The 12,517-nt window shown below is 33.8% G+C and overlaps 1 protein-coding gene across 1 annotated transcript in view; it reads right to left on the reverse strand.

Moving 5' to 3' along the window:
• Window positions 1-1,324: 1,324 nt before the first annotated feature.
• Window positions 1,325-12,517, reverse strand: part of LOC129229862 (transmembrane protein 192-like) — a 32,191-nt gene continuing 20,998 nt past the window's right edge. Inside the window, exons 3-6 of the mRNA XM_054864238.1 lie at window positions 11,567-11,783; window positions 9,854-10,012; window positions 4,496-4,604; window positions 1,325-1,564 (exon numbers count right to left, since the gene is read on the reverse strand). Of these exons, the coding sequence (XP_054720213.1) occupies window positions 1,420-1,564; window positions 4,496-4,604; window positions 9,854-10,012; window positions 11,567-11,783 (630 nt within the window). The 3' untranslated portion in view covers window positions 1,325-1,419. The remainder of the gene's footprint in view (window positions 1,565-4,495; window positions 4,605-9,853; window positions 10,013-11,566; window positions 11,784-12,517) is intronic.

Genomic DNA, 12,517 nt, shown 5'->3' on the forward strand with positions numbered 1-12,517 from the left:
ATATGTTTGTGGTACATGTGAAGCTATAGGAGCAACGTTTTATCAACATGAAATTTCAAACACCCGGGGAAAGAAATGATTTGGGGTAGCAACTTCACGCACAACTTCAAACATCTGCTTTCGTTTTTATGGGACACCCTAGTTTATATGATCCTACTGGAACCTCCCATTAAATCTCTCCAACAAAAAAGAAAAAACTCCAAAATGCTTTTGTTTTATTTTTTAAAGAAAATTAGGATCATTTCCTAAAGTTTACGATGATACCCTAACACCAGCTTTTGTTGACACAACTTGCTTGTTTTTTCAGTTACTTTGTTCCTTGAAACTATACACATGATTACATCACACATCTAACTATATAAATTTAATTTTTGATTCAAAAAAAAAAAAAAAAAAGAGAAATTAAAATATTATTTGGTGTAAAAAAAAAAATGAGCACACATATATACAATGTTGCATCATGTTTCATGAGTCAATGTTTTTCCTCCTTATAATAGTGCTTTTAGATAACCTGATATTTTTTATAATAAATTAAAAACTTGTATTAAATGACTACAAATAATTTAAATTGAAAAATGCTCCTAAGTTTGCCTGCTGACCACAGGCTGCCTCTAATATTTTTAAATTTTCATATCTAATTAACATTATGTGATTTTATTAACATTAATCTGAAAATTGGTTGAAAGAAATTGCATGAAATTTTGAAATTATTTTTGGAAAATTAGGAAAGAGGAGAAAAATCGTCTCTCAGAAATAAACTGCTAACTATTTCTAAAGTGAAAAAAAAAGTGACGAAGGAATTGGTAGCATTAAAATGGATCATTATGTTCATTAATTGGCCTATTATAAACAGCCAATTAATCAGTAATCGGCCAATTTGCTTATTGGTGCATCCCTAATTCAAACACAACATATGTTTGAAACAGAAGATGGTTGACAAATTCTTTGTTCAGAAGTATTTTAAGATTTTTTAAATAGCTTTAAAAAAATATAACATTTTTTTAATAACTTAAAAAAAAAAAAAACATGTACAAATAACCGCCCTATAGCCGAAGAGCAGAGTTGTGAGTGGTTCATTTGCAATCAGTTTTATACTATTTTGCCAAACAAACATTTTTATTGCAATAAAAATGATAATTCTGCATATGCAAGGATTTGTTTTGCTAATCAACCATATAATGTAGATTGCCTTTGGTTCTAATTAGTGCCATTTAAAACATTTTATTTTCAAAAAAAAAATATTTCAAAAAAAAAAAACATTTAACTCAGAAACGTCAGTCAACAAGTCAATAGTAATTCACAATGAATTTTATGTAAAATAAATTAATTTAAATTATTTTTACACAGATTACAAATGAAATGATAGGATACAATATTTATACATGGGCAACAACTGCCGAGTCAAGAAAAACAACAATTTCAAAATTTCTGTACATTGTTTTGTATACTTTCAAGCTGTGAACCGAGTTTCATGATTTTGCGACTAAGGTTATTGCTGTGCTGCTTCAAGTAACGAATCATATCTGCTTGTTTTTCCAGGACTTCTTCAAGATAGTCTTCATCCCTGTTAGAGAAATTGTACAAAGAAAAATAACACTGAGAAAGCATTTTTTTGAACTGTTGGATGTCACAAAGAAACAAGTCAAAATTGCAAAAGGGAGACAAAAAAAAAAAAAAAAATGCATTGAAATTTTTGTACCAAAAGCCTTTTTTAGGAGAGAAAAAAAAATTTTGTCCACTGCATACAAAGGTTAGTTGTAAATTTCACTCTTGTAACACTGTTAAATAATGATGAAGGGATGTTTTTTTTAAAAAAGAATTACATTATCAGGGCTCAATGTGGAATACGATTATATAATGCTATGCAGTAATAACCTATGAATCGCCATTTTCAGACTTAAGTTTGTCTGGCTTTTGAGGTACAGATTTATGTTGAAAATTTTAGCAGTACTACCATTACTTTGTACAAGAAAGTGAAAAATGATAACATTCAACAAAAACTCAAAATAGAAATCAGTAAAATGCAAGATTGACTGGGTTTTAATCAGGAAGTAGCAGGGTTAGAAGAAACCCAGCTTTTAAAAATAAAAAAAAAGAACAGCCCACGTCAGTTTTTGATGAAACACTCAGGTTTTTTTTTTTTTTTTAAAGAAACTTTTAATTCTCAATTTTTATTTTACTGTACCAACCCACTGTTTGCCAATTTTAGCATTTCATAGAGCTATGTATAATTTTCAAGTCATATATCTGTTTTTAACTCACAATTTCTAAAAAAATCAAAATTAAAGAAAAAATAAATGAATAATTAAATATTAATGTGAATTATGTATTGTATACATGAAATACACCGCCAGCTCAGTCATTTCCAGTCGAGGACTGCAGTTTTGTGCTTATTAGCACTCATCAGCCCGGCATAGGAAAGCGACTGAGCTGGAGATGGAAAACCTCTTCATGTATTTCTGCTTTAGCCCTGGCTAATGGGCGGTAATTTACTGAATATACCATGCCTTGCCATCAATTTTCGAACCATTGCTTCGGTCACTCGTCTGGTCTGTGCTAATTCTACATTAGCTACCAGTTTGGTTGGCCCTCTTGGCTTCCATAAGAGGTTTTCCATCTCCAGTTCAGTCACTCTCCTATGCCGGGCTGATGAGTGCTAATAAGCACGACACTGCAGTCCTCGGCTGGAAATGACTGAGCTGGCGGTGTATTTCATGTATTTCTGCTTTAGCCCTGGCTAATGGGCGGTAATTTACTGAATATATGTATTGTATATTTATGTTCTTTTTCCTAAAATATAACTATTTAAGAAGTAAGCATTTACCTCTACTAAAAAAACAATTATGACCACCACTTTAAAAAAGGTGCTCCTTGTAATCACAAAACATACATAATGTAATTTTTTTTTGAAACTTGTTTCTTGTTCACTGCTGTTCTCTAGACTCAACTTATGACTAAGTTAACAGATATAGGGAAATGAGGCAGCAAAAACCATAAACATGAATGATATCAATAATAATTACTCAATTATATATACAGTGGAATCTGCGTACTTGGACTGCCGGTTAATTGAACCAGTCACTTACTCGGACCAAACCTTAAAGCAGGGCTGCCCCCCATCCAGTTTGATGGCACAAATACCCTCTCCCCCCAAAAAAAACTTTCTTAATCCTCTTTCCTTTTTTTAAAAAAAAATTTTTTAGCTCTCTTTTTTATTTGATTTTTTAAAAAATATTTTCTATTCAATTATTTATTTATTTATTTTTAGTTGTTATTATTTCATTAGAAAAGCTCTGTTCTACGCCAATGACGTACACACAAACTAAATAAATAAATTAAATAGAAACAGAATAATTTACAATAAAATAAATAATTTAAATTCAAAATAAATCAATAAATAAATTTAAATAAAAAAAATAAATCTTCCCTAAAAATTTTAAAAGCGCAACTTGTGACATAATCCCCCCCCCTCCCCCGTGTGTTAAATAACCAAAAGAAATCCCATTACACAAACCTAATATTTTTTCACTAATTGGGCCCAGAAATCTGTTTAATCGGACCAAGGAACATGAGAACAAATTTGAAATAAAACTAGAAATTGCCTGCTTGAAGCGAGTCTTTTAAGTGAGTCAACGAACTTAATAGTGCAATAAAAAATAATAATGGTTCCTTGCAGGGCTGTAGAATCGGACTGATTTTGGGGTAAAGGTCGCGTTGGAGTCAGGGGGTTTAAAATTTTAAGGAGTCGGAATCAGGCATTTTGCCTCAACATGCAAATTTATTCAAAAAAAAAAAATTAGTTGCACAATGCCGAATTCATTAGAATGTTTAATAAATGATTTGTGCTTTTTAAAACTTATATTTTCAATTTTACATTTTTAGTAACTTTTGGTTATTGAATCTAATTGACACTGACTGGAAAGAATGTAACTGAAACCGCAACGGTCTGAATACATCACTAAATGAGTAAAAAGATTCTTCACTTATTTTATTTATTTTTCAATGAAAACATTTTGGAAAAAGCAAATTTTCTTTTCTGTATGCTCATCATACATGGAACTCACAAATATCATAATGGCATTTAAACATTTGGTGTAAAGCATGTTCGGTCAAGCTACAAAGGTCCTGTTTCCTAAGTCGGACTAGCCGGTTATTAGGATCAAAGTGGTCCAGTCCCAATGTGGTCCTATTAAAAGGAATCCACTATATCCAAGTATTGATGCAACTAAAGAAATGGCAAAGTTATCCCAAAAGTCGGCTTATTTTGGCTAATATCATGTAAATATTGCAATCTAACTTATTTACTTGAAAAACATTAAGTTGCTATTGAAAAAGAGCTCCCCTGTAAATTTATCAAATATTTTACACAATTAAAAAAAAAAAAACCTTCCAGCACCCATTTGAATTTTGATGTATTGAATTCAAATTATATTTTTTTGCAATCACAAACTACTTATTTGTAATGTAATGTGACAGTGTCAAGAACAGGACTCACCTGAATCCTACTTCATTCAGTGGAGCATATGACTGAACATAGTTGACAAGAAGCTCATCTTGATGAACATCTGGAATTGCCTTGCTGCGGTTAAACTTCACCACCAAGACTAAAATTTGAGCAAATTATGAAACAATGCCAGATTTTGAGGAAATGAAATGCAAACAGAGTCATTCCATGTCAAGTGAACCCCACCTGTCCATCTTTAATTTTAATGAAATTTTATGAAGGTGCAGATTTATAGACACACTTTTGAAATTAACGCAATTTTCAGCTCCCAAGATCCAAATCTTGACAATCTAGGATCCTTCAAAAAAAAAAAAAAGTGGGGCTCCAAAATGGAGGAGCAGCTTTGTGAAACAAATTGCCATGTTCAGGCTAAGATTACAGCGAGTTTTGTCCCACTTCAGGCCTGAAATTTTGGGAGCTTAAAGTACTTTTTTTTGTTAGTACATTTTAGTATTTTCGTTAGTTTGAGCACATTAGTTAAGAATATTAATAGCCACATCATCATCCACAGTTGTGTCGCATGCGTGTAAACTCTTGACAAAAGAAATGTTTTCTTGGATTCTAGGATGCCATAAAGTCTGAACAAAAAAAAATTCGAATGCTTGTACTTCCCAATTTTACTGTCAAAATACTTGTTTTTAATGGGTTACAGTTACAGAGCATAAATATTAACTTATTATAATATTAATTATTTATATAAATATTAACTTTATATATTAGTAAGAAATATTGTCATCTGAAGTGGCTATTAACATCCTTTAAGTGAAAAATAGCCAGTTTTCAATGTGCTGTCACATTTGCCACCTCCAATTTCCTTTTTGTTAGTACTATTAGAAAGAACAGATTTTTTCCTATAAAAATATATCTATATACAGTGAAGTTTCGGTAGTGACATAGCTCAACTATTCAGGTAAAACATTTTTTTTTATGGTTGGCCAATGCCAATTTCAATGGGCGAAAACCAAAATTACTTGACCCCCTTTTTTAGGAACCCCAGTAAGTTGACATCCAATTGTCGTTCTAGCCCAATTTTCGCTGGCAACATGCTTTCATATTGACCTCTTTTCTCAGAGTTTTATGCTGCAGTTTCTTGGTCAGTCAATTCTTTTTTGGAAATCTCTTTAAGAGAATTCATCTTTTATCCAGGGGAGTCAGCCACTACACTTTGTGCTATTTGTGAAATTCTAAAAGGGTAGGATAAATGTAACCAGGGGAGTCCTCTACAGAAAGAAGGCACCATGGCATGCTTTTCAAACAAGTGTGAGCAGGACTTTTTATCATTAACAGACCTGACAAAAATCTTTCACTTTTTTTCAAAAACTATGGACCTATTCTTCACAAAATATTCAAATAACATTAACAATTTTAATATACACTTTTCAAAAAGAAGAAAAGAAGAAAAAAAAAAAGAAAAGAAAATTCATTTAGTACTGGAGTTAATTTTTAAAATGTGAATGTTAAGCAAGTAAGTAATACAGAAACTTTTTAGCAATTAAAATTATCGAGCCTCAATAAGTTGACACCCACTTCAGTCAACATGTTTTCATGTTCCCTTGGAGTGTCAAGTTATCAAGGTTCCACTGTATGTATGGAGTGCATAGGAGCTGGCTAAATCAACGTGCAAGGTGTATGAACTTGCTACTGAAGTCAATTTGCGAAAAGCGCAGTATCAGGTTCATTAATGTATGGAGTCATTGCAAACGGAATTGGATTGCTAGGGATGGCCTGCATCTAAGCTCTACAGGGGTCAAAATGGTTAGTGGATTAATTTTAGGGGCTTCGGAGTCAAAAAACTAAGTTGGAATGGGGGGCATGGGTCAAGCATCAGGTATCGAGAGAATGAAATTTTTTTGAGTATTGCTAGAAATGGAAATAAAGTGTCGAAAAACAGTAGTAATGCTAACAAGTGTGATTTAGGGAATTTCAGGGTGTTAAATAAAAGCAACTTAGGCATGCTTAAAGTTTTCTATACCAATGCTCGCAGTATTAGGAACAAGATGGATGAATTGAAAAGCATAGTTATGGAAGAGAAGTTGGATGTTATTGCAATTACAGAGACATGGGCTACCGAATCTGATGCAGAGTTATTACATATTGCTGGGTATAATTTGATCCGACAGGATAGAGTAGGTAAAAGAGGTGGTGGGGTTTTATTTTATGTTAGAGACAATTTTATTTGCAATGAATTGGTCATAAATGATAAGCCTACTGATATTGATATGGTTTGGCTGGAGTTGATGAGCAGTAAGGGCAAAAAGCTACGCTTTGGAAACATTTATAGGCCACCTAATTCAAACCAGGGACAAGATGAACAGATGTACCGTATTATTAGTGACATGTCCAGTAAGGGATCCGTTATCATAATGGGGGATTTCAATTTTCCGGGTATTGATTGGAATAATTTTTATCCTGGTAATGGCAAAGAAGAGGAATTTTTAAATGTAATTGGTGACTGTTTCTTAGATCAAGTTGTAACTCAAGGAACTCAAGAGGAGGCGATTTTGGATCTAGTTTTTTGTGACATAGGAAGTTTTGTTCAGGGGTTGCATGTAGGGGAGCATATTGGAGATAGTGATCATAACAGCATTAGGTTCCGGATTAAATTTGAAGTGTGCAAAGATGATAATTTTAGGTTTGTGCCCAATTTCAGAAACACTGATTTTGTTGCACTTAGGCAGAGCTTGAAAGAGGTTTTTTCGTCAGGATTGGAAAATAGCGACGTAGACGAGCAGTGGACGGAATTCAAGGATAAACTTGTTAATACGGTTGGGGATTATGTTCCATTTAGGAGAAAAGGGGTTAGTACCAAAATTTGGCCCATGTGGTTCTCCAGGAAGACTAAAGATGCTCTTAATTTTAAGCAAGCCACTTTTCGTCAGTTTAAAGAAACTGGTCAGAGTGCGGAGAGGCTCCAGTATGGTAAGGCAAGGCGAAATTTTAAGTATTTGGTACGGATTCAGAAAAGGCTGGCAGATGACATTGATGGGAACCCTCAGAGGTTTTTTGCTTACGCTAATTCTGGGAAAGCTCGAAACAGTCAAATAGGGCCTTTGGTTGATGAGTATGGAAATTTAATCCAAAACGATAGGGATATTGCAAATGTTCTAAATAACGTTTTTTCCAGTGTGTTTAACGATAACTGTATCTCAACAGTTGACATTAACAAGACACAAGCTATTATACAGCTTGAGGATTTTGTATTTTCCAGGGAGGAGGTTTTATTTCATTTGAAAAAGATTAAAGCAACTAAAGCTCCGGGACCAGATAATATTTATCCAAAAATTTTAGTTGAATGTGCAGAGGAATTAGTGGATGTTATTTGGAATATTTTCAATGCTTCTTATAACTCGGGGACGGTGCCAGAGGACTGAAAGCTGGCTAACATAACGCCACTCTTCAAGAAGGGGTCTAAAGGTATTGCTGGGAATTATAGACCTGTAAGTTTGACTTCGGTGATTTGTAAGATTTTTGAAACTTTGATCAAAATTAAGATCATAAAGTTCTTAGAGACTAATTGTCTGTTGACTAGTTTGCAGTATGGTTTCAGGAAAGGTAAATCCTGTACTACTAATTTATTGCATTTCTACGACAAGGTTACCTCAGCTTTAGATAACAAAAAATGTGTGGATGTTGTTTATATTGATTTTCAAAAAGCTTTTGACAAGGTACCGCATGTTGCTCTTCTCAGCAAGTTAGCTGACATTGGAATAGGAGGAAAAACTTTACGTTGGGTTAGAAATTGGCTCACTGGTAGGACGCAAAGAGTAGTTGTGAGAGGAAATCATTCTAATTGGAGTGATGTTTTAAGTGGGGTTCCTCAGGGATCAGTTTTAGGGCCTCTTTTGTTTATTATATTTATGAATGACATCAATGAAAATATTTCTGGAAGCATGAATTGTTTTGCTGATGATGTAAAAGTTATGGGGATTGTCGAAAATGAAGAACAAATAAATCAGTTTCAAGAGGATTTAGATCATATTAGGAAGTGGGCAGATAAATGGGGTGTGGCAGTTAATGTAGGGAAATGTCAAGTGCTACACTTAGGTCATGAAAATAAGCGTATGAGATATCATTTACAGGGTTCAGTCATAAATCAGGCAGAAAATGTTACAGATCTGGGTATCTTAATAAAGCAGGACTTCAAGTTTAGTCAACAGTGCAGTATTGCTAGTAACAAAGTCAACAAAATGCTTGGGTTTATCAATAGATCTATTTCAAACAAATCTAAGAAAGTTCTTCTGCCTTTATATAGGAGTTTAGTAAGACCTCATTTGGAGTACGCTGTTCAGTTTTGGTCGCCTTATCTGAAGAAAGATATTTTTGTATTGGAAAGGGTTCAAAGAAGGGTAACTAAATTAGTAAGGGGACTCTCAGATTTAGATTATGATACCAGACTTAATAGGCTTAACATGTATAGCCTGGAGCGAAGGAGAGTCAGAGGGGACATGATTCAGTTATTTAAATTTATCAAAATGAAAGATGTAAATGGATTAAATTTTTGCGGGGAAAGCAGGACAAGGGGTCATTGTTTTAAGCTATTTAAATCTCAGGCTAACTTGGAAATTAGGAAAAACTACTACCTTAGCAGGGTCGTGGGCACTTGGAATAGCTTACCGGAAGAGACGGTAATGAGCAAGGGGGTGGATAGCTTTAAGAGGGCCATTGATCTTCATTGGGGACTAATTAATTGACTAGGACCAGCCTAGCTGGGCCCAGAGCCTGTTGCTGGTCGTCAAATTTGTATTTGTATTTGTATTTATATTTTCCCATGATGTTCTTTCAAATAAGGATTTTTAAAAAAATGGGATTGGAATCAAGCAATTATTTTTTTCTGAATATTATGAGATTTGCTGTTACCAAAAGTTCAATTGCTGCGATAATATTTATGTAGCTTTCTTTGGTAGTTGGTGGCACAGTCACAATCAGTTTTACAACTGGTAACCCTATCGGAAAGTTGTCAATCCCGATAATTGCTGTAATAATATTTATATAGATCACTTTGTTCCATAGTGGCACCTCTATAAAATTTAATCCAAATCGAAGATGGTCGCATAGAGACAATTTGAAAAATCAGGCCAGTTGAAGTGGAATGACTCAATAATTTAGTAAAAGGAAAAAATCTCTTTTACAAGACAAAACATCTATACCAAAGGTAACATTGACAAACCATTACTTAGTCTTTATCAAATATTGATTTTTTTCATTCTACCTCAATATACGGGTTCTAAGTACAACTACGAGTGAGCAGAGAAGCTTAACTGTTCATGAAATACCATTTTATTTATTCCTACATAATAGAAGAAAAGTTTAGATAAGATTTGAAGATAATGTCAAGAAATGTCAGCATACCTAAATATTTCGTAAGAAATATGAGAAGCATAAACACTTCTGATCCAAAAAATATCTGCAAGTAGTTATGGCACTTGAAATCCCCATCTGGAGGGCAATTTTCATAGTTAGGACAATATCTTTGAAACACAGCCAGAGTAACAACAAGCAAGGCATTTCCTGAAATGAAGAACTGGTAAAATTAACCAATGATCAGCTTTATTGACTTCTGAAAAATAAATAACCAAATGAAGCATTTAGTATCAAAACCAGCTCAATCCATTTTTTTTTTAAATTTTGGAGGAGAGACAAAAAACATTTCATGCTCTGCTCACTTATTCTCCCAAAAATGTTTTTTTTTTGTATGAAAAACATTCAGTGTCAGACCTCATTTCTGTTTTCTTTTTAAACTTGCGGCATTGTCTAACTGGCACGGTGGTAAGGTGTTGGCCTTCTGTGCTGTGGTAGCGGGTTCTGACCCTCGGTGGCCAGTGGGTGGATTTTTAGGATACAGAAAATTGTTAGCGTCTATGTTGTATGATTACGCGCAATGTAAAAGATCCCATGGGCATTTATTCCTTTGGCTTTCAACCTCCATCTGGTGAAAACTGGGCGCCAAAATTACCTTTGCCATTATCCGCACCTTAATGATGGCACATGAAAGACTGGATGTCATATTGAGGGTTAGCACAAGATCAGCAAAAGGCAAATTAGCCAAAAGCAGCCTCATTAGATAGAAAATAATAATAATAATGATAAACTGGTATTCATTTGAACTGTGAAAATTCAAATCATGACTTTTATATTTGGAGAAATTAATTTTTCAAGGATTATTGGATGATTTGCATATTCACAGCAAATGCATCCGTACAAAGCAAAAGTATCTGCATGGTGCATACATGGGAGGCTATATTATCTAGCTAAGGATAAAAAGCATGGATTGAGCTACTTTTCAAATGAGTTTTCTTTTTTCTGCAGTGATTTTTTGCTTGATTGAGGGGGGTTATCTCTAAATCATTTTGTGGCATGATAGTATAGACCTGATACTGAACGTTTTAAATATAATTAACCGAGGAAAAAAAATAGCTAAAATTATATAATTGAAACTGAACATAATCCACTGTAGGGGCGGATACAGAAAACCATTTTAGGGGGGGGGGCATGCTGACGTCCCCCCCCCCCCATGAACGAGCCTACCGTTTTGTGTACGAAACATTTCTGAAACTACTTGGGGTCAATAAAAAGCACAAATCGGCCAAGAATAAGGCAACTAATTGGAGATAAACACAGCAAATTAATTTCATAAGCAATGAAACAAAGTAGAAGTTCAAATGCTACTACTATCTATACTATTTACTTTCAAAAATATTTAGTGAACTGAAAGGATACTGAAACTGTTTACATTGCATTAAATTTGGAAAAATAAAGGGTACTATCCCTTTTGTTGCATTCCTCACTGCAAATGACTTGAAAAGCAAACAATTGATTTCAAATTCAAAAGCTCTAAATGGATACCATGGGACTTGATTTAGTAACTCCTTGAAATTAAAAATGGCTTATGGTCTAATAGTGAACCACATTATGCAACAAAGGGTATTAAGTATATTCGTTTTCAACCTTTATACTGCAAACTTTGCATATTGCGTAATACGAGAGCAGAATGTGATACTTAACTGGTTTTGAAGAGCTCAAAGTTATCTGATTTCAATTGCTTTACTTTCGAGTCTCACTCACCCAAAGAAGGAATCAGCAAGGGAACTTTTTGCAGCAATTGGGTGTTCCTGAAGAACTCAAGGTATCCACATCTCTGGATATGGTTGTGGTGATAGTTTCTGTAGCCACTTGTAATGAAAAGAAAGCACCAGTATCCAGCGTGTGCACAGCTGAGGATAAAACAAGCGTCTACCTCATTGTACAAAGGCACTAGGAAAGAGGATACCAGGAGGGCAATCTGGAAAGATAAAGGGCATGCGTACAACCAAAATCATATCAGTTATTTAAAGTTTGCACTCATCATAGTAATTTAGCCTAAATGATGTATATGATTACCTTGCTTTTGATTTTTGCTTCCAAACATGACAACTGCTCCAATTCTCAGTAAAATTCTTATTATCCAAATTAATTGGAACCAGACCCATTCGGATAATCAAAAAAATCTGAATGACTAGATTTTAATTATTTAATTTATTTTAATTAATTACAATATTTATGTTAAAAATGGGTGGGGGGGATATTTTCAAAGAAAAGTGTTTTTATTAATTAAATGAAAAGTCAACATTTTTCACGTGTTTAGTAAGTTAGGTTAGGTTAAGTTAATGGTTAATATTGGGTTAATTCACATACAAGCGCTGTGTACATTAGAAATCAAAAATAGAGTTTCGTTTCACTGTGAGCCAGTAACTCATCATCCCAATAATGTTAACAGGGGCAGGAACAGAAAACCATTTTTGGGGGCTCATGCCCCCCCCCCCCCCAATGAACGAACCCAGGGTTTTAGGTACAAAAAATTTCTGAAACAGCTTGCAAGTCAATAAAGAGCACCAAATTGGCCAGGAATAAGGCATCTTATTGGGGAGAAACGATGAAAAATAATCTCATAAGCAATAAAACGAAATAGTTTAAGTACTTACTTTCAAAAATAATTAATGAATTGAAATCGTTTACATCTATATTAATAAAACAAAG

The sequence above is a fragment of the Uloborus diversus genome, chromosome 9 (assembly GCF_026930045.1).
Source record: "Uloborus diversus isolate 005 chromosome 9, Udiv.v.3.1, whole genome shotgun sequence".
NCBI classification, from domain to species: Eukaryota; Metazoa; Arthropoda; class Arachnida; order Araneae; family Uloboridae; genus Uloborus; species Uloborus diversus.